Consider the following 23,140-nt stretch of genomic DNA (forward strand, 5'->3'; position numbering starts at 1 on the left):
CAATGAACCTTGATAGAGGATGGATGGGATTGAAGGAAAAACAAGAAATTGTAACCGGGTGGTGGATTGGCACCATCCTGAGCAGAGATCTCAGCTAACTCCCATTTACATGATGTTTATGGTATGGAATATTCCATTGGCCATCCCATCGTTCTATCTATGCTTCTACGGGAAGCTTAGCAACAACTAAAGCCAACAGGTATTATTGCCATTCCTTTCACAGCAATCACTAGAAAGAAAATTAACTCTTTCCCAGCTGAAACCAGGACAAAGCGCCTCCTCCTGGGAAGGCTGACATCACCCAGCTCATATCCATGAGGAGCACAGAAAGGGAAAAGGGTAGATGGTGCCCACACATGCTGGGCTGTGGCCACGACTGCAATGGTCTAATTACTGGGAATTAGCAGTAACTGGATACCATGCACTCTAGCCTTAGCATCACTATAACTGTACTAAAAATACTACTTCGATCACATTACTAATACTTCAGTCGGATTATCAACAAATCCTTTGATCAGGATTTTTAAAAAAGGGCTTTTTTAGCCCATATAAATTGCATGGGGTCTTTGGTTTCGTATTTGACCCTTGAGGCTTGGCTGTAATTTGGATAAAAGATGCATAAATGGTTAAAAATGAATTTGGTAAGAATTAACCTTTACTACATATATAAAAGGACCTTCAAAGCACACATATAATATAGGAAGTAAAGGTAAGGGGTAGTTACTTCTTCATATACATGAAAGGCACAATCCACTTATGCACATAGAAACAGCCAAGACACCTAAAGTCAATTTTCAAGCATGACTTAAAGAGATTTATGGAGCATAATGGGGTTTGCCTTCTCATACCCCTTCTATAATTTTAAGATTGTACCAGCAATCTAAGATTTAGAATCATGTTTAAGATATATGCAATCCTTGAATCAAAGTCATTGGGATTTTCTTTTAATTATTAAAGGCCACATGACTTAACTCGAAGGTATTCTGAACAGTGCCTTGTTGAACAAAAAAAAAAGGCGACCAGAGAGTTTGGCCAAGTCTTCCTGGTTCAGATGGAATAAAGAACCTTCTACCATGAGATAGCTTGTGTGCCCTCTTCCAAATTGTTTTCATCAGATTTGCATAACTCTCCACATACAACAGAGCATCCTTTCATATCCTGGACAAAATACACAACCAGATGGAGACAGAAGTCATTTGCATTGCTGCCCATGGAATAATATGACTTCGCTGGCTGTAGACTATAAACTACGCTAATTTGGCCCATAAAATAGTCTTGAAGATGAGAGTCTAGTGCATCTCAATCAATTTCAGAGGACATTGGTTTGAAGAAATCCTAACCTGTCTATATGAAGGCAGGCTGAAAGCACTTTAACTGATGACTAGCACCCACAAAAGCATTAAAGCTTTTTGCTCTTGAAACACTTGACAACATTTGCCTCCTGATATTTATGGCTCTAATATCTCTAAACACTGTCTCTATAAAACCTATGCCTGGCTTTTTAAAAGCAGGGTTTTATGTCATCCCTTGCACAAATACACAAAGATTAAGTTCTTCTGCCCATGTCCTTGCTGTTGTGTCAAGACCGGCTACTCAACTCGGAATAAAACCCCCTTTGATATGCAGCTTAATAGAATTTTAGTTTAAGAGCTGGTGTCCTAATGAATAATTTTGAGAGTCACCGATTTCAGAAATAGTTTACAAGTCTGGGGATGAAAGCTTTCTAGTTTGACCTTTAGAACAGAAATTTCATTGGGATTTCTACTTCCCTGGGGAAAAAAAAAAAAAAAGGAAGTTTTAGAGTTAAACATCTTGCCATTTCCATACCCTGACTCTCTGGAAATATTTTTGCTTGGACTTTATTGCTGTAGGCATTAAACAAGGTACTGTCTGTCCATCTTTACCAAGTGGTCAGCTCCAGCTTGGATTTCTAGACCTTTCCTTTCCCTCATCTTTCCTGCACAGGAACTTAATTGTTCTCAGAAGATGCAAAAATTCTCAACAAGCCTTTGCCATGGGGGCATCTGCACCACACCTGGAGGACTTCCATGGTGGGGTTTGCTCTGAAGGCTCGACTTAGTTACAGAATCACAGAATCTTCTAGGTTGGAAGGGAACTTCAAGATCATCTTGTCCAACCATCACCCTAACTGACAAAAATAAACACCCACAAAACAACAAAATGCAACACCATCACTAAACCATGTCTCCCAGCACCACGTCAACCTGTCTTTTGAACACTTCCAGGGATGATGCCTCAACCACCTCCCTGGGCAGCCCATTCCAATGTCTGATAACCCTTTCAGTGAAAAAATTTTTCCTAATATCCAGCCTAAACCTCCCCTGGCACAACTTGAGGCCATTTCCTCTAGTCCTGTCGCCTGTGACTTGGGAGAAGAGACCGACCCCCGCCTCTCTACACCCTGCTTTCAGGTAGTTGTAGAGAGCAATAAGGTCTCCCCTCAGTTTCCTTTTCTCCAGGCTGAATAACCCTAGTTCCCTCAGCCTCTCCTCATAAGACTTGTGCTCCAGACCCCTCACCAGCCTTGTTGCTCTTCTCTGGACCCGCTCCAGCACCTAATTACGGGATAAGAGAAGATGCGTAGCTGGAGGAGTCGCAGGTTTGAATTCAAACCAGATGTCTGAGGAGGAGGGATGCTGCCTCCAGCCAGGGAGAAGGGCTGGCAGCTCCTCCCATCTGAGCCAGAAGTGAGCTGCCATGGCCAGGCTTGGGTTAGGAGAGGAGAAAGCTGGTGTGTTGGTATGCAAGCCATGATCTCGTTCTCCTCCCAAGCCCTCCCTGTCACTCACATCTCTGACCTATCTATCATCTTGGACTTTGACATCTCTATCTGGGTTCTCATATTGAGACTACGTTTAAATCTTGCCAAATCTTTCTGCCCACCATCTATCAAAGACAGCCTGATTTGTCTACCCACACAGCTAAAATTCCTCCTCAGGCTTTTACCTTGCATTCCAAGGACTTGGACAGCTTTCCTCGAGCGTTACCTATGCCGCTGGCAAACACGCAGCTGTGGGAGTCACAGATCATTGTGCCATGCTTGGACCACTTTCTCCTTCCTCCATCACACCGAGCCCAAGCTGCTTGTCCCCAACTGGGATGGCTCCTCCTGGCACACTATATCCTCAGCACCTCCCGGGAATTCCATCCTTGCTTCCAAACAGGCAACAAGGCAACCCCAGTGCTTTTTTTGCCTGCCTTCATCTTACTGGGAAACAGGGGCTCTTAGCAATACCTGCAAGGCACCCACTGCTCTCTTGCCCAATCAAATCACTTTTTACTACAGTATTATCAAAAAAAAGAAAATAAAAAAGTCCTCCTCAACTTTATGTTCCATTTCATAAAAGCTACCTATTTATTTTCTTTCTACAGGAAATATTTCAAACGTTCATATTGAAGCAACTCTTCTGCTTGAGAGAAAATGCTGAGGACTCCAAAAATTTTATTTTATTACTTTAATCCAGAAAATCTGGGCAGACATTTCCCCTTGGGTTGACTCGAACAAAGTTATTTTACTCCTAGAATTTTTTTATATTTTCCTAGCAAAACAATGTGTTATTCGCACACTCTCTTCCAGCACAGATGATTCTGCAATAGCAGAAAGTGGTATTTTTACTGGCAGCATGAGATGTTCACAGCCCCCTCTCTCTTCATAGCTAAGCATTAACATTGCAGATGCCTCACGTGTACCCCACTGAAGCAAGCTCTGCCGCACCTTCTTACTTTGTGCAGCTAAATGAGTGCAAATAGAGACCCCAAATAATATAAAATAAAATAACGTGACACGCTTGCTGAGCTGGAAGTTTCAAAGAAAAAATTCCTCTTTGCTTGACAGAAACATGAATGAAAGACCCCACAGAGATGCTGGTCCTCAGAGGGTTTCTGGTGGTTCAGCTTGTCTATGGAAACTCACATTATCATACCAGGCAGCATCTCGTAGAGAGGAGATATTTTTTCACTCTGTTCATCTCTCACTTGTAATGAATTATGAAATGGCAGTCACGTTTGCTGCAGACAGGAAAACTAACATGGGACAACTTTTGACAAACATATTTAAAGCGCCGCTGTCCTTTGCATGCCAACACTGACTCCCCGGTTTCGCTTTCCGGAAGAAATTAGGAAAGAAAAAATAAAACAATGAAAGAGCAGACACTGGGATAAAATTGTTCTGCACTGGCCTTACATCTCATCAACCAGAACAGAAATTTTCTTACAAGGACAGAGTCCACCTCTGGCCTGTGGGTATAGTCTGTGTTTGACCAGGGGGTCCTGTAACTGCTATTTTCCACACACTTAAAGACAACTCTATATCTGCATTGATATAGAGTCAGTAAGGATCAACCTAAGGATAATAATTATTTCTTCAAACTGGGTAAATAGCATTATTTCATTCGACAGATGAGGGGATTTTGAGGCAAAAGTAGAAGTGTTACAAGCAGCATCCTAACAACAGAGAAAATAACACAGACCTCCTGTTTCCTTGTCCTGTTCTCTATCTACTGCACCTAAAAGACCAGAAAAAGTGATCACAATATGTCACAAAAGCGTATGTTTACAGCCCTTCAGACATTTGTGCCACTCTAGGATCAGTTTTAGCAAGATGTTCAAGAATATTTGTAACGGGAAAGAACTTGAATCAAAAGAAGCTTTAGTTGGAACCACAGATGTTGATGTGGTTTGAGGCTCATCACGTATCGCCTGGACACCAACGGTTCCCAGACCTGACGTACCTCTCATGTCTGTGATGGAGAGAGCAAGCAGGTGGAGATTGTTACGGAAATGATGCCCCAAATTAATTCTTGCACAATGAAAGCATGGCGACCACGGATGCGCATGTGAAATCACGAGCGAGGAACACCTCCTGGGGACACCGCGTACTTCTACCCTAGCTGCTTATGGCTGTATCGCTGTCAAAGTCTCTGTGGGATTCTTAATCAGAATTTCAAAATATTAACATTCGAAGGAAATGTCCTCATTAAATCTTAATAATTATCTGTTACTCAAGAGGGAAAGATTTCTTTTAAATTTATGAGTTTTCAGTTGGTCATATCTCATTTTGTCTTTTCAATAAAGTATGGTTGAATCTCATTGAGTAACAGAGTTCCCTGAAGGGTCGTTGCACTCTCGATGATACCACTTTATATTGGCATTTACATTTCCAGGCTATTTCATTTGTTGTCAAAATAATAATTTAAATTTGCAGTTTATTTTCCTCTATTTATGCAACCTTCTACCTGTCATCAGAGTAAGCCAAGTGGACATCAGTGATTTGCAGAGGTAAGACTGTACTCAGTGAAGGTGGGCTATATTCTGAAGTGATGAAAATGAAACTCTAATACCATCTACATCACTATTCAACTATTCCTATCCTCAGCTTTAAGAAAAAACGCTCAGAAAAATATTCCATAAACACAGTCACAGCCAGAGCATTAACACTACTACTAAGGACACACTAATATTCACAGCTCCTTTTCTCATTTTTAGGCTTCAAAGAGTGGGATAAATGTCAGATGATGTGCACTGATCCTCTAATAATCTAGTGGTAAGCAGCCAAACAGGCCATGAATGGGAACTGCCTTACTGGTCATACAGGTTAAGGTGGAAAGGCTTCAGGAGTAAGACAGAGAACGGGAAATTTTTCTGATAACTAGAACAGTATCAGATCCTGCACGAGGCTATGGGGAAAGCAGGGAAAGACAGGCAAAGTCTTGCTCTCTCCTTAGCTCACCGTGGGAGCTTTCCACCGTTTTCTTTATGACCAAGGCACTGAGCATATAAAAAGAAGGGTGGTATTAAGTTAACAGGTGAGATGTCAAAGTGACTGATTAAGCCTGAGGTGAGAAGATCTTCAAAAGCAGCGAGATCTACTCCATTTCAAAGTGAAATCGTCCCAAAAACCTGGGCTCAGAACCTGAATACTTACTGCTTCATTCAGAACATCAGAGGAAACGAGAAAACTCTCTTTTTATTTCCTTCCAGGTCCAGTCAGAGTTTTCCATGGCACCCTGACACCATTTAGCACAAAGATAATTTTCTCAAGACTGGGAAGAGTTTCTCATCACAGCAGAGCTTTTTTTCAAGGGAAGCTTACATTATTGGACCTTGGCACACTGCGACCAAATCTAAGTATTCATTTTAAAGCAAACATATTGAACAAATGCCTACCTCTGCATTTACTTCTTAAAAGATCCAGCCCCTAGATATTTAAAAAAAAAAAAGTATTTTGAATATATGTTATTTTACATATTAAAGGCAAAATTAATAATTATGGAGAGAGCCAGGAAAAAAACTGCCAAGCCTGTGCCTTGCTGTTCCCTAAATTTCTAAGCCACCAAAGGAACTGTGGCGCTGTGACCGACCTGTGATTTTCAGTGATGCTCAGAGGCTGGCGGCAGCTCCTGCCCAGCTCAGCAGCTCCCGGCCACAGCCCTCTGACACCTCCCTGCTCTCACTTTATATCACTATTTCTGCATGATATAAACTGAAATACACTTCCTAAACAACACTGCAGCCTTACAAGATTACCAGCTTTGAGAGAAGGTGCGCTGATTATTTACAAATGTCCTGCCACTGCTTTAAGTAATAATGGTAGTCATCTTCTTTATAACCCTTGGGTGGAAACAAAGCAGGTATAAATCCTGTGTTCCTGTTCTAAGTTAAGGGTCCTTCTATCAGAGGTGAAAGTAAAGTAGGTTACAGATCTATCCTCTGCTGCATACTCCCTGTTGGTCCAATTCATCAAAAAAAAAAAAAAAAAATGGAAAAAAAGGAATAAAGAGCAGCTTACGTGAGGCTTAGCCTAGTTTTCCGCCCATGGGAGACTGCGTGGCGAAGGTGCCGAGGTTGGGAGTTGGGTCTCTAACACCGACGACCGCACTCTGCACAGCTGAGTTAGGGTTTCAGCAAAGGAGAGAAACACGGGGAAACGTGTGCATGCAGAAAAAGGTCAAATAAATGTGCTGGTTCCCTTGTTAAGAACACACCCTGCATCCCATCAAACCCGCTCCTGGGGGCACAAGCACTGGGAGTGTCTGATTTTGGGCAAGACCATCAGGCTTTTTACCGATATAAATGGTATTTTTCCTTTAAAGGACACTGGAGGAGGAATCAGGGACTTTACGTGCATACAGGAAACGACACTCTTGAGCCAAATTTGTCATAATTAGCCCCAAATCTTATCTGATGGCCTACACAATTTTAACCTTATAACTTTAAAGAGATGGAGACCCCACAAATAGCATGTGCCCTGCTCATGAGCTGTGGCCCGAGAGCTTCATGTGCATTGTGGTGCTTGGAGGAAAACAGGGATGCATGTCTCAGCCTCTTCGGTGGGACTGGAGAAAGCTGGGGAGATGGAGCCTCTGGCAGTGGACGTGCAAACTCCAAAATAATGCTTTATGTGCAGAGTTTCAGGAGCTACAAAACAACCGTTCCTTTAGGAAAAATGAAAAGTTTAGGAAACCTCTCTTACCTGAGAATCTGTAACCAAAACAGATTTCCTGGCCCTAGAATTCAAAATGTGTCTTGTACATCTGGGAAATGTTACAGTGAGATTTCTAGTCTCCCTGGAAACTGAGCTGGGGAAGAAGCAGAGGCAGACCCTCTGCAGCATCATTCCTCGCTGCCACAGAGCCCCTCCTGGCACCACAATGAAACCAGAGGCTCCAAAAGGCTTCAAAGGGAAAAAATGGGACAGCAAAAGAGATTTTGGGGTGTGTATGGGAAAGCCGGCCATGTAAAGAAAACCACTTCCCGAAGATTTAAGAAAAACTTAAGAAAATTAAATGATTTAAGGTAGATTTGTGGGCCCTGGGTGTAAGCAAACTCCAGTTTTTAACTGGGGGTGTTAACTCTGAATAGTGACCATACCCATGGGAGGCAGTGTGTTGATAAAAATGGCTGAAAAAAGTAAATTAATCTATGGGAAAAGCTGCAAATTTGAAGTCCAGGCTCCGAAGAAGCAGAAAGGGCATCTCAGCAAGAAATAGCTGAGTGTGATATTTCAGTATCTGGGTGAAAACTATTCTTGGAGCAGAGATACGTATGTCCTGCTGCTGCGTGAACCAGGAAAAGGAAGGAGCCAGGAAAACATGCCGAACTGGGTTTCTGCCCTCCACAAGCAGAAAAACCTTGAAAAAATAAACTTTATGAAGAGGATGAGCACAGGCCACCGCCGGGCTGCCAAGGGATGAGCAGAGCCGCGCGCACCCGCCGCCCCAGCTGCAGTCCAACCCCGGAAAAAAACCACCCCAAACCCTCCGTTCTCCTTAATTTCCAGGAGGTTTAAAACACATCATCTTTTCTCAAGGCTCAGACGTTAGTAATCACTGCGGAAATGATTTAATTTGTGTGGCGAATGCCTCATTCAGGCGAGCGGCAGCGGGCGGCTTCGTTGATCAATCAGTGCGATTGTTGCCGCGCTTGTTTGTTTAGGTGAGACAAGGCAGACGCTGCGGCGGTTTGCTGAAAGTGTTTTCATTATTAATTGTTCTTGAAAGAATTACTTCATTGATCAGTTAATCTCCAAAAAAGAAAACGAATGCACTTCAGGGCAGTAAGAGGGTGCAAGAGTAAAGAATTTGAGCAGCAATTATAATTTGTTTCTTAGCAACTAATAGCAAAAATTATGGGATTTGCTCGGGTAGGAGATATAACAGGAATCATTCCAGCAATGGGAATATTGAAAAAAAAAAATACTGCTCAGTATAATGTTGGGAGTAATTTTCTTTTTCTACCATCGCAGTGAAATTATTTTGGGATGGCAGGTCAAAGCCCCAAAGTATTCTCATTACAACTGCATTATTACTGTATTTTCTGCTACCATTTGCACTGCGCAGCGCTGAGTCCTACCTGCTAATCCACGCGTAACAATTATTTTCACAAAAACACTTCTGTAAAACAAATTCCTTTCATAAAGTGTGTGTGTGGGGAAACAGTTTTCCGAAACAACAGTGTGATTCCCGGCAGTTAGGAGTATGTTCGTGGTACTGAAGAAGAAAGTTAGGAGTTTCTATAAATGAACAATCCAATGGAAAATGTACAAAAGGTGAGTGTGAGGCTGCTGCCCCAGTTAGGGGTGGAGGGGAGCCTACCTCCAGGCATGGTTTAATCTTCAAACACAGAAAAACAGTTCAGGCTAAATTCCATTCACAAAATCAGCCATTTCACTCAACCGGGGCCATATGCAGGAGGAGGAGACCTTTCCCTTTCCTTCTCATCTCACCTGCCCACAGCCCGGGGCTCCCCAGGGCAGCTACGTGAATCTTTGCCACTGCTGCTCCAGCATCCTCTGAGGACACCTCCTCTTCGACCCCACCACCATAGAATGGTTTGGGTTGGAAGGGACCTTAAAGACCATCCAGTCCCACCCCCTGCCCTGGGCAGGGACACCTCCCACCAGACCAGGTTGCTCCAAGCCCCCTCCAACCTGGCCTTGAACCCCTCTAGGGATGGGGCAGCCACAGCTTCTCTGGGCAACCTGGGCCAGGCTCTCACCACCCTCACAGCAAAGAATTTCTTCCCCACATCTCATCTCAATCTCCCCTCTTTCAGTTTAAAACTCATCCTATGGCTCCACTCCTTGACAAAGAGTTCCTCCCCAGCTTTCCCCCTCTCCTGGAGTCTCAGTTCTGTTCTAAAAATTGGTACCTCAGCCCCCTGGACATCTCAGTATCGTTTTTGCCCACTGCAGAAAATACCCATAGCATTAGCATGGACCTATTAAATTACAGATTTGAAGGAAATTCCTTCATAGAAAATTGCTATGGGTCAGAAAGGCACCTATTTCAGAGAAGCATCTCTGGGCAAAGCAGGAGGAAGGACATCAACCAGCCTCCCAGTGTGCAGGTGAGACAACATGGAAAACGCTAAAAACCCGTAAAAAGCAGATCTCATCTCTCTACCAGCTCATGTTTCACAGACATCACTTTTAAGCAGTTTTTATAATGACGGGGGAGCAAAACAATGGCACGACTGAAAAACTGCACTGATTTGAACTTGATTTTCCTCTTTGGACACTCATTTCAAAATCAACCGCATGCGACAACCATCAGCACTGATGAGAAAGGCAACAACTTCTGCCCGGCTACTCACCCACTCTCCGCAGGGCTTGTTTTTAAACCAGCATTACTGCAGGTAACGCTGTCTTTGTGTATTTTCAGGTTAAACCGCACATCCCACTGGGGAGTTTAGGGCCAAATTGAGTCTAGTTATCACAGCAGGGAAAGGATATTTCATCTCCCAGCATCGGGGATGGCTCCACGGAGGGATAGAGGGGTCATCTGCCGGGAGAGCAGAGCGAAGCCGTGGCCCCGGCCCGGGGATGCATTAGCTGCCGCAGGGGGAGGCGGCGACGGAGCAGACACAGCCTGAAGACGCCGGGACGGGGTCACAGGGGTGTCGGGACTGACCCTCCGCGCTGCTCCTGGAGCTGTGCAAAAATGTCTGGCTCCAAAGCTTTGGCGGTAAAAAACAAACTGCGGCCTCAGCAAGGTAAAATAAATATCAAAGTTAAACTCTAATTAGAAATGTTATTCTATAGGTGCTCATAAATAACATAATAATTGCTGTTCTCTTTGCTGGGCAGAGTCCCATCTCGCTCATCCCACCCTGCCAACGGGATTGTAAAAGAATAGACCTGGACATCACTTAGTAAAGAATTACGAACAGAAGGGGAAAACTTACTTAGCCTTTTTATTCCTGAACCCAGTTCTCCCAGCGTTGCTCATTTTGAACAGGTTGGACGTTGGCCCATTTCTTCATTTACCAGCCTTTAGTTAAGCAAGAGCAAACCCAAAGCCAGTAGACAAGCCCCACGTCACGTGAAAGCCACCCCTCTCCATGGTGACCCGCACGTGGCAATAGACTGGGGGTTTTTGCAAAGACATTTCTAGTGGGAAGCCATCGGGACTCAGCTGCCCAAAAGCACCATCCTTTGAACATCTACCACACTCGATAGCCAACAGAAGGCGAGGAGGAATAGATTTGAAAGCTTTTGGGCCACTACCTGCACAGGGTGTGGAGTACAAGCATAGTCCAGATGATCAGCAGTAGCTGCTAACAAGTATGATTAATGCTAGCAGAGGCCAACAAAATAAGTGGAACTAAATCTTAACGTATAGACCTCCAGGGAAGGGTCTGCAAATGTTGTGCAGAACAGGCTGGCAAGCTTCTTTAACAAAGGACATCGATGCCGCCTCACACTGGGGATGGACAAGCTCTTGAAGCCTTTCTCAGGACTCAGCTTCGGGGTAGAAATGCAACTTTCAGCACCTGCATGCACTAATGTTCCATTTTGTACATTATTTCACAGTCAGTAGGGATAATTTGGCAAGGATGCTGATGAAAAGCGTGTCCTGGTCCTGGCGTACAGGTCCACACCGAGCTGTCCTGCTCCCCTGCCAGGCACCTCCCAGTCCTGCCAAAGACAGCAGGAGCTGAGCAGGCGGAACGACTTGCAAATTCATCACTTTCCAAGGGGTACGGTCCAACTCTGGTGCCACTAAAAATCAATACAAGTTTTATCTTCGACTTAAGCAGAAGCAGGATCCGGGCCACAGTAAACAGCTTTAATCGTACGTCTGAATGGGTGGGAACATCTCTAAAGTGCAGCATCAGAACTGCACCACTCTCCAGGCATAACTTCTTATTGATTTCGGTGTTATTTCCGAACAGAAACTACAGTACAGTGAATAAATTGTCGAGCTAAGGCCTGTCCCCTAAAATAAAAAGCACATAATTTTACCTAGTTCAGCTATGCTTTCGTACATCATTTTGGAAAAGCCATTATTCGAATCCATACTCAGAGTTTAAAGCTTTTTTTTTTTAATTATTTTGCGAGAGACTATATTTCCATAAGTGCAGGGTTTAGGGTATCACTAACCCATATTCTGTAACTGTGGCACAGCAGATTCCTTACTTTCCAAAAACAGGTTCAATTTCAGAAACAACTAACGTTGCAACAAAAAAAAAAAAAAAAAGGGAAAAAAAAGACAGAGAAAGAACAAATTTGAAATGTAAATTATATATCACAAAGCAAGTATTGGGGGAAAATATTAGCACTTTTATCGTAATGAGTTTGTAACCTAAATACATATTTCAAGGATTAAATTGCTGACCCTCTCTGACCTCTGCAGGAGGTTGAATAGCTGGATCGCAGTTTAATCTTCAGTGAAAACGCTAGAGAAGAATAACACAGCCCTTGAAGAACGAACGAACATATATTAATGATGCCCCAGGATTCAGAATTTAACCCTTAAGAGGAGAAAATGAAGCTCAAACCCCCAGACATTAGTCTCAAAAGACCCAGCAATAACTTTCCTCAGAAATAAAAATGAGGTAACACAAAGATCACACAACACACTGATCAGGCTGGAAAATAAGGGATTGCTGGGGCGAAGGGGGACGCTACAGACAGGTTGAACAGCGCGGTCCTGAGCCTCTCACCAAATGGTTTTCCACACTTAAATCAGAACATGTAACACAGTGGGGTGTAAGAGACTGAGCTGAAGCGCTGGAGCTGGGTCAGAGACTCCACGTGCTGTCCAGGGGCCAGACAGGAGTGGAATTTCAAGGAAAATAATTTGATAAAAGGGAAAAAACCCTGAAAGAGCAACCGAGGACAAACGGGCTTAAGAGACCTCTCCAGTGGCTAGAAAGAGTCCTCTCCATACAGGGGTTTAGGATATTCCATTCAGAACCTACGTAGGCTCCGGAGAGGCAGAGCAATGCACTATTTATGAAGCGATCACCTTGACATATTGAAATCTGGAGTGATGAGACTGGTCTGGAGAAAGCTGTTCATTACCCATCCAGAATGAAAACACACCTTCAAGTCACGGAAAAGCACAAGCAGGTCATAAGCAAACGGATAATAGATCGTAAACTACGTGGGGAGACAGAGGACTCGCCTTTATTTAGAGTAATACTTCTTATTACAAATCACCTCTCTATATTGTGTGAACCTGGTGTTTTTATTGGCATTTTTACCTTTTCATTCTTGTAGCTGGAGCACATCAGCTTCTCTCACCGGTCGGTCAAAAGCATCTTTCATTAAGCTGCACTGAAAGCCCAGCTCACCATTACTGACGGCTTCATGGCTGGGAAGGGGTTGCCTTGAACTCCTGCGCGCGCATGAAAGAGTATTTCATAGTAGGTCCTGCTGTAATTACTAAGCTGCTATGTACACCCCTCCCAGGACAACGGCACACAGAAATGGGAGAGAGATGATGGATGAATAAGCCCGTGTATCTATTCTCTGCCTTCCCCTTTACAACTACATGAGAAAAAAAGATGAGTCGTGGTCCTGCGTTATCATTTGCCCACTCTTATAGGCTTTATCCCATACCTCCAAATGGCTTTTTGTAATTTTATATAATGCTAATCCACATCAAGACCTGTCTTTTGTTATCCTTAGCTTTCTACAGAAGGCACAACTCCGAAGTTAACCCAAAATAAATATGAAGCAGCCTGTTTTCCCTTTTACACAGTTACAAAATATTACCCATACCTGAAAATACTTGTACCTAAGTACTAAAATGTAGGACTGTGAAAACTGTCATTGGGAACTGACTCCTTTGAAAGAGTAAGCTCCTTCAAATATTTTGAAGCTTTAATTCTCTAAGGAAAGGAAAAATCAATGGCGAGATCCCATTTGCCAGACACTTTCCTAAGTGGTGTCTCTTTCTCAAGAAATAAGACATTTTACCCTCCAGACTACATATAATTTTACCTAAATACTCACAAACCAAGGCATCTAATTTCTCATTCACGTTTCCCCTCTAAATCCAGGTGTTTACTCCATGAACAGCATTAGCAAAGGTTATTAAAGCAGGTTTTGCTCTCAGTTTTTCTAGCACGCCGCAGGAACGGAGCACTGTTACTTACAAGCAAACTGAAGCTTTGCTTCTCTGCTGACGATCGTTCCAAACGGGTTTGTTGCTACACACTGGTACGTTCCACTATCTTGGGTTTTATTGGGATTATTGATCAACAGGTTGCCTTCCACCACACTGTAGCGGTAATCCATACCAATGTCAATACTGGTTCCATTTAACTTCCACCTATAGCACAAAATGCCAAAGTTAAATTCTGCTAATATTAATGAATACTCTTGGGTATTTGAAAATACAACATGTAATAAATAAAGATTTAAAACATCTTTGACTACTTAAAAAAAAAAAAAAGCTTGAAAATGCAAATTTCTTGCACAGTATTGAAATATTCCAGTATTTAACTGAAAGAGCAATATCCTTGACATATATTTCAGTCTCTGATATAATTAATGCTTCTGTAGCTACTAGTGCTGCTGCTCTTTGGAATTAATCATTTTGCAAGGGGAAGTCCCAGAAACAGGATCTTTAAACCATTCAAGTCCGCCGGGTTTCTTTTCCTCTCCCAACTTGCTGGCTGTTTGTTTTTAAATTTAAGAGAACTCACTCACAGCAGATGTTGTCACAAACTGGGGCACTGAGAAGTTCCGGGCTGCCCCAGTTACAGCAACCCCCATCCCCACCAACCCTTAAAGGATAACGGGAAGCAGCCACAGCCCCACAGCAGCTCCCTTCACCAGAAGGAAGAGAGAAACAATTTGAATATGTTTGCACCACTGACTTAACAGTGTTTATTGCACTGAATGGTCGGTCGTGTCAGAAGACAGCACAGTGGCTGAGGTCTGATGACTCCAATGGGTTTCAGAGTGGCATTTACTTCGGTGAACAAAATGAGAAAGGCACTAAAGGAAAAAAAAAACAGCAGCCTAAATGGTTTACAGCAGCAGCATCACTGGGGCAGTACAGCATCTATTTTCTAAGGATCCCAAAGCAGTTACTAAAGCTGAAAACAATTTAAGAGCTTTGTCCACATTTATGGAAAAGGATAGTTAATCTGGGAGCTGAGATTATTTATAATCTCTTCGTAACCTTTCTGAACTCTTGGCCAAATTTTGCAATTGTGTTGCGATACGTGGTAGTTTCCTGATGCCTTTCTTTGTTACCAGCATTGTGGTACCCTCCAGGGGCACCACTGAGTTACTCTGCATGATCCCTGCAGGAGAAGGGCTCCTGGGGGACACTGCTGGAGCACGGAGACAGTGCTAAAGAATAGTTAAACACTGAACAAACCCAACAGTTGGTCTGGGATTTCCTTTTACTTCGCAGCTCAGCTTCACTTTCTTTTCCTCTGAATCCAAGGGGAACATCATGCTGTTGGGCTCCTGAAGGAAAACCGGTCCATGCAGTGTGTTGTCGTCTGCGTAAAACAGAGGAAAAACGTGACAGATACTTGACGGAACCTCCATGTACCTAGTGTTAAAATATAAAATAGTATCATAGCAGCAAGAGGCCGTGCATCATTCATCCTAGAAAAGATGCGATAATGACACTTTCTTTTTAGAACAGCCACAATTTTTTTCCAAAAGCCACTGAACCACATCTGGAGTCAACATTCAGGAAAACGTTTGTGCACTACATAGAGCAGAGATGGAAACTTTGCCCCAAGTTCAAACGAAGGGGAACAGATGTGATTCTATTGTGATGGCACAGCTCAGCTCAAATCAGGATGCTTAGCTTCACTTTTAGACACTGAAATATTTAAAATTAAAAACCCCCTCATTATTAAATACAGCTGCAGAAAGTAAAGACTTTCCATCTTTCAGCTGAATGGAAGGACCCTGAACTTTTTCTGCTCTATCACCTTTACGGCAGACCTCTGTTCCTGCAGAGTACCAGCGGGGCACAGGGCAACCACAGGAGACACCAGGATGATGCTGCTGGTACCCGGCTCCTGCGTGGCTGAGGGCAGGGACATGAGCACGGACGTCACTTTGGCCAGGCAGCCGTGCTGCTGTGCTGCCGTCTGCTCTGCCACCAGAAGCCCATCTTGAGAGGCACACAGGAAATTTGTGGGTATAGGTGAGAGGAGAATGAATAAATAAAATATAAAGTTGATGGGAGGTACAAAAAGCAAGAAAGAATAAGGAATAAAGAGAAGACGCTGCAGCTTCCTGATAGGAGGAGGGTGAGAATGGACATGAATAGCCCTCATATTCCCTGACACCGGGAAATCAGCTGGGTTTATTAGGAACAGAACAATAGCTCTTTGCTCCAGGGAGAAAATTCTGTTGTCTCCACAGAAGGATTTCAGAGAGACTTTGCCTGGAAGATTATAATGGAGCAACCTCTCCCCTGTGACTCCTCCCTCAGGCACCACCACAAAAGAGAAAGCACTAAGCATACAGTCATATCGGTTGTATTTATCTTTATTTTTAATTATATGTTAACCATATCTGACTGAGGCTCATCTATTATTCAAAACACATTTCACATAATCTCTAGCTTTAAATTATACCTGTGTGCAACTTACTGTTGCTGGCAGAAAAAGATAATAATACCCATAAAGCATACAGGGCTGGATTATGATATCCTGACTTGTTTCAGAGACCCAAGGCTGCTTCGCTCCTTGAACAGTCTCATTCGCTGTAAGAAAGAACATTACAATCTGGCCCATAAAGATTATAGCTCTGAGTACTCTATTAATGGGTTTGAAAACAAGAGAATTAAAATACATTTTAATTCATCCTGTTTTCTAATTGTAAAATACAGAAGCTGGCCTGGTGCTGAGGTCCTGTGTAAGAGTCATTTCAAGGCTCATAGGCAACGAGCCGGGACAGGCACAAACCAGACCATCCCAGTTAACCCAGTTAAGCCAACTGTGCTGACTCGGGTACGTGTCGCATCAGCTGTGTCACCTGCCTCACACTCCATCAAAGGGCTCAAGTCACACTACGCTGTCGTTTGCTGTTATTTCAATTATGGTGTGTCAATTTATATCGTATCACATCACGCTAAAGGTCAGATTCTTGGTCCTCCTCCCATCGCAAGAAGATACACCTTGCATTAAAAAGCAGACAGTTCACCCACTTGAACTGGGAAACACACACCTGAACAAATCTAAGGGTCCAAACATGTCCCCACGTGCCCAGGACATCATTTGGCTGCAGGATCGGGGTCCAGACCGTTATGGTGTAACGTCCTGGGGTGAGACACTGGTCTCTGAGGGATAATAGAACTGGCCCACATGATGCCCTGGGTGTTTGGTAGGGAGCTACCTTTGCAAGAAACATTACAATCTGCCTATATAATTTGTAAGCAAAGCACAGTTTAGAAGACACGTCAGACAAAAGGTAGAGAGTTATGAAGGTAGAAATAGTCAAACAGATGAAAAGACTAAATAACTTAATTTGCCTAAGCTAAAATAGAAGCTCGTGAAAGACAAAATGAAACCGCTCTCCAAATATTACAACATCTGCTGCTGACGCTGTTTAACATTCAGCTTTAATACAGCAAAAAAATGCTTGCCCTTCCCATTAGCCAGCAAGAAGAAAAGCTCTGGTGCGACTAGTACTTGTCTTGCAAGAGAACAGCGTGGGTTAAGGCAGGGAGAAGCTCTGAAAGCAGCTGCCAGTGTGTCAGGAGAATGGAAGAGGAGGAAAAACCTTGCAAAAGTGAGTAGATAAAATTATTTTGAATGCCTTTCTTCTTTCTCTTCTTGCTGCCTGCGTATAACCAAGATAAGCAAGTCCAAACTATTTAATCTTCAGGCTTTTGCTACAATCTGAGGTGCGACTGAAATCACTGCAGCCCAGATCCCAACGCAGGGTGTGACAAGAGTTAAGCCACAGTACCTTAGCAGAAGAGGAGGATTTGGTTCAAAGAACACTAAATATTAACTAATAAACAAACCAAACTGTCATCTAGATTCTTGCACACAGAAAACTAAAAGTACCTGTACTTTTAGTCATTTTTGACTAACTTACAATGTTGCAGGGTAGAAACAAATCTCAGACATTTGGTGTCAAGCACAGGCAAGTGCGTTTGCTCCATTGAGGGGTCTGGGTTTGTGGGAGCAAAGTTTCGCTACCCAGATAACTTCGAAATGTGAATTTGACACTTTTCTTAAAAAAAAATAAAAGCATTAACTCCATTTCTGTTGCAATAACGTTCAGGGACTTGCAATCAGGAAGCGACAATAACATATTTTTAGTCTATCACTGATGGACACTACCAGCAGCTCGATCCACAGAAGCCCGCTGATGCCAAAAGGAGACTCTTCCTGAGCTCAGCAGGCTTCTCCCTCGCCCTTCTTATCAGATTGTGTTTATTAGGTCATTTGGTCATTTAATCAAACAGAACAACGAAGCAGTGCATACATGTATGCTCAGTTATTGTCGCTCACTTTGTTCTTTATGATTTTTCAGCAGCTACTGTGTAACCCGTGCTGCTCCTTACAGGTTTGTTACTGGCCTGGGAAAATTCAGTAAGGAACCTTCCCGGACAAGCCAACTGCTGAGACACTCTCCCGGAGACACATTTTATTTTTCTGAGTTACGTTTCTTTTGCTGGAGCCCGAAATGAGTTAACCCAGAACGAACACTAAGCTGCCCTCAGCTTAAGACAAGTTCAAAACAAGATTGGTCACCAAAAAGCATTTTTTTTCCCCCTCCTGTCAGATGAAACAAATGTACTATTGCTCTGGGTCTGCCTCCTTTGAGACAAGTGTATTTCCTTCTGCAAGATGCAGGAAATTTCAGTAGATTTCCTGATAAATGAAACATTTTTAAACACAGCACAAGGTGTATGCCCATATGTTGTTGGACAGAATGTGATAGATAATTTAGAAGAACATCCTGCTATCCTAGCTGCTGCTGAGAGATATATATATGGGTTTTTTCCTAGTGAATCACAAAATCGATTCGAAAATGCCAGATTAATTTAAATACATTCCAAACGAAGATCATATTTTCTGTGTCCCTCCAGTACCCTAAACTTGAGAGCCAGAACACCCAGTAGGATGCTAAATGCTCCTCATCTTTCTGTGCTTTTGAGGAATTGAAACACAAAGAACGTCAGCTGAGGTTAATTCACATCAACCGGTGAAACAATTCCTATTCTCTCCGAACATTAAGCCCAGTGACGGATATCGTTACCTAAATAGAACTGCTTTAATTTTCATTGAAAGTTATGGCCAATTTGAGGGAAGGTTTAATTGAATATTCCACACTGTAGGGAAAGATCATAACTAAACTGAAGAGAGAATTCTTGGAGTATATCCAGTATAAATGATAAAAATCCTTTCCTTGTTTGCTGCCGAGGGAATTGGTTTGTGCTGCGTGTGCTGGTGTGTTTTCATACAGCGCTACAAGTCGGTATTTCTTCAAGACAAAACTGCACCTTGGGAAGAGCAACTCTTCAGGAAGCCGGGAAGTGAGATGGGTAGGACAGCTCAAGGGCATCGCTGATTAACACAACCGCCTGCTCGGCAAGGTTAGTCAGCGGCCTTACATCCTCCCGAGCAGGAAAAGACTAAATCAGCTGCTTTGCTCTTTATTTTTTGCCTATCACTTCTATTAGCATCAACTGTGCACACAAATGGTGCTAATGGCTTTGAAATTATAAGAATGACATTTTTACACCAGATAGTCCTACTACAAATAATTCTGCAGCCTTCTCAATGAACAAGACCTGCTAAAGGTGCTTCCCACTCAAAAGAATCAAAAATGTATTTTAAAAAAGGAGCTTTAAAAATTGTTATTTCTAAGAAAAGGGCTTCGTTGCTCTGCATCTTTGGAGATCACCACCAGCCTCCACCCTTGGGCTGCTCATGGCTCCTGTCTCCCACTGCGCCACGGCTGACCCACGTGTTTAAGAAAGAAAAACAGTCAAGACTAATAAAGACAACAAAACAGCAGCAAGAATCAGATACTTTCATCAGGAGCAAAGCTGAAATGAATGATATGGCTCTCTCCCTCCTCCTTATCACCGCCCCACCGCTGTGTAGGATGAACTTTCTGCAGATCCACTGTAACGCTCTGAGCCGTGGGAGCAAAACACTCTCCCAGAGGTCTTGTCCGAGACATTTCCTGCAGGTTAAGCTCTTGGGCTGAGAGGCTGGATCGCCAAGAGAGCCACCACCTCTGTCCTGACCCCTTGTAGGATGAGGCTGCAGGACTGGGCTTGTTTTGCAGCACCCCACAGATCTCCAACAGGGGCTATGAGCCAAACGGCTCCTCCCGCTCTTACCTCTCTTTTCTGACGTGCTTTTGTTTCCCAGATCGCTGCTGTGCCAAGTACAAGTGCAGTTAAAGTGGAAAGCCAAGCTTGACAGGTGACATCTGAGAGGCAACCATCTGATACCCGAGTTCAAAAGCAGCGTCAGATGTTCCTCAGAGCCAGCAATGCAGCCATAAAGATCCAGAGGCTCAGAAGACAGGAAGAAATAAATCTTCACTCTCATAAATGCAGCTCCAGAATTTGAAACGGCGAGTATAATGGGTCTGACAACTCTATTTACGAGTGACACAAGTATCTGGGGTGGTTTGAATTACAGGCAGGGTTAAACACCTCCACCCCATGGTGACTGAGGTGTGAGCTGGGAGGGAAGCCCAGGTCCATCAGCCAGGGGAGGTGAGGAGCCAGCCCAGGTCCTGTGATGCTGGCACGTGGAAGCCAACGTGGAAATGCCAACCACAGGCCAAGCTCCCGCTCGGGGACTTCAGCTGTGAAGCCTCTCATTCAGTCTGTCTGTGCCTCAGTGGTGTCGCAATGTCAGCTATTTAAATGCCACGATTAATTACAGCAAATGTCATCAAATCAGCACTTTTCAAATAAAACATTGCTACCTGATCCGTACACGCAAAAGTGAGCACGTTCTCCCTTTGCTGCATCTACTGGGTCTAGACAGCCGGGAGGAGGCAATTCCCGAGGCAGCGTAATGAGCGACTTGTCCGACGACAAAAACTTTACTTAATAGAACATAATTTGTGTTCTCTTAGTAAGTCAACAGAACGATTATGATCACAGATGTTCTCTTCGGTATACGATAAAGGCACGTTTCTCCATTACTGCAGAAAATCACCAGTTTCTCCACCAAGCAACCTTCTCCCTGAGTCATCACAGCTGACATCAGGAAAATAAACGGATAAACCCGCATTGCTCTGTTGAGGATGATACCAGCCCATGACAGAGCTATGAATAATTATAAGACAACAACAGTAGTAATAACAGTAATAATAATAACAACTGGTACAACAGAAGGATATCAAGGCATGTCCGGGTCCTCCATCGAAAGATCATTTACAACAGATAACACAGAGCCAGCCGCCTGCTCATTAACAATCAGGTTATTTGTTGATCTCCAGTGCTAAAATAGTAGAACAACCAAAAGGATATCTTTGAAAGATACTTTTAAATACATAAATAATAGTCAGGCTTGTTCTGGTGTCTTATAAGTTAAGCTCTAGCCCTGAGGAAATCATGCAGCATGGATTATATATCCAACCCTAGAAACACAGGATTATGACAGGAAATTAAAATATTGTCCCTACCTAGCACAATGCATCTACGCACATTTTTCTTCTGGAGGTAACAAAGACATACCTTCTGCTTTTGAGATGAATAATATCATGGTTTCACCAGGCCTCTGAAAAGCTGCTGCATTAACACATCTATTCTGAGTGTGCTCAACCATATTCTCTCACTAGGAATAAGAACACTAAACCTGCATTATCTAAAAACCTACCGTAAACTGTTTGTTCCTCTAGACTTAGCTGAGGGATGTAGACGCCTTAAATTACTTTTGGTGGCGTTATGCACATGCAACTCTCAGGGAACTGCGCTGTGACCAGAAATCCACCCGCCAGGATACCACCAGTACCTTCCAGAACCAAGCACCATGGTCCGCTCCATCCATGGCACTGCTCTTAACCACTGGACCAGCAGCTCTGAGACATCTTGCCTCACTCCGTTGTCCTCATCCATCACCAGGCACGTAGGTGGCCTGTCACAGCCGCATCAGGGGCAGCAGCCACATCCCACGCCTGAGGAATTGTGGCCTGGGGTTCTCATAGACCTGTGCCGCTGTCAATCATAGAATTATAGAGTGGTTTGGGTTGGAAGGGACCTCAAAGACCATCTAGTTGCACCCCCTCGCCCTGGGCAGGGGCACCTCCCCCTAGACCAGGCTGCTCAAAGCCCCATCCAGCCTGGTCTTGAAGGCTCCCAGAGTGGTTTATAACCTCCCAGGAAAGCACAGGCAAAGTCAAACCACAAGGACTATCCCCAGGGTCTACAAATCCTGACTGCACCTGTATGTCACAGATAGAAACCGATACTGGGCTGATTTTTGCCGTCCCTGTTGAAAACAAGTCCTGGATGCAATGAGCAAAGATGAGCAAAGACTATGGTTCAGGCTGAAAATGCCTTTTGCCTGGTAAGAGACCTGAATCTGCGAAATTCTTTCAGAAAGCTGTTGCTAGCACCCTAGACTATTAGAAACCTTTATATTTCCACCTGGTGGGTCTGACGTTGCCTTCACTTCTGACCAAGCCTCAGTCAGCAAATCACCCTGCACACAAAGTTGCCTTCAACTATTCCTCAGCCTCCTCCCAAAGTCTGCAGATGCGTCCAGCCCTGGGTTTTATCGTATAGAGCTATTTCTGGATAAGGTATTATAAATGATTCAAAGGTCTGTACTAATTACCTATTGATTTATTAGTAAAATTTAAGGTGTTGATGTAAGTGCTGTCTTCGAAGAACACATATCATTATCGTAAGATGTTTTTGAGTATGACAGGGACTATAATGTAGATATAAAAAAAAAAATAGCTGTAGTAGTAGGTCTGTGTGCATATTTTAGAGCCACATATTTCATTTCCACAATACCTCCCCTGAACTTCAATTGATTTTAATCTTTCACGTAATAAAGAAGGTGTGTAAAAGCCAGGCTAACAAATGCTATCCTCCCCACCCCACCAGCGGACAGTGAAAAGTTATGAAATACTGATATTGAAAAGCATCTTTCCTTTAAAATCCTGGAGCCTTAGAAAAGAGAAGTCCCTGGGGCAACAACCTATAATCTCTCTATCATCTATTGCTTGAAAAACAAAGACAAATCCAGCAATGTGTCCAAGCTCTCAAGTGATTGAGGAGCCCGACTCCACAGAAACCTTCAAGGTGAAAGGAACTCTCTCTGCCTCATCGTTTCAAGGTGAAGCCCCATCTTTTGTTTGCAGGTTTAAGTGCACATCAGCCATCGTCAGAAGTCAAGCCGACTCCTGCCAACTTTT

General features: G+C 43.4%; 1 protein-coding gene across 1 annotated transcript in view; it reads right to left on the reverse strand.

Annotated features, from left to right (window-relative positions):
* The window catches only part of LOC141467352 (contactin-4), a 252,592-nt gene that overhangs the window by 111,589 nt on the left and 117,863 nt on the right, over nt 1-23,140 (reverse strand). Inside the window, exons 3-4 of the mRNA XM_074151834.1 lie at nt 15,141-15,267; nt 13,906-14,081 (exon numbers count right to left, since the gene is read on the reverse strand). Of these exons, the coding sequence (XP_074007935.1) occupies nt 13,906-14,081; nt 15,141-15,267 (303 nt within the window). The remainder of the gene's footprint in view (nt 1-13,905; nt 14,082-15,140; nt 15,268-23,140) is intronic.

Source organism: Numenius arquata, chromosome 8 (assembly GCF_964106895.1).
Source record: "Numenius arquata chromosome 8, bNumArq3.hap1.1, whole genome shotgun sequence".
In the NCBI taxonomy this organism is placed as follows: domain Eukaryota; kingdom Metazoa; phylum Chordata; class Aves; order Charadriiformes; family Scolopacidae; genus Numenius; species Numenius arquata.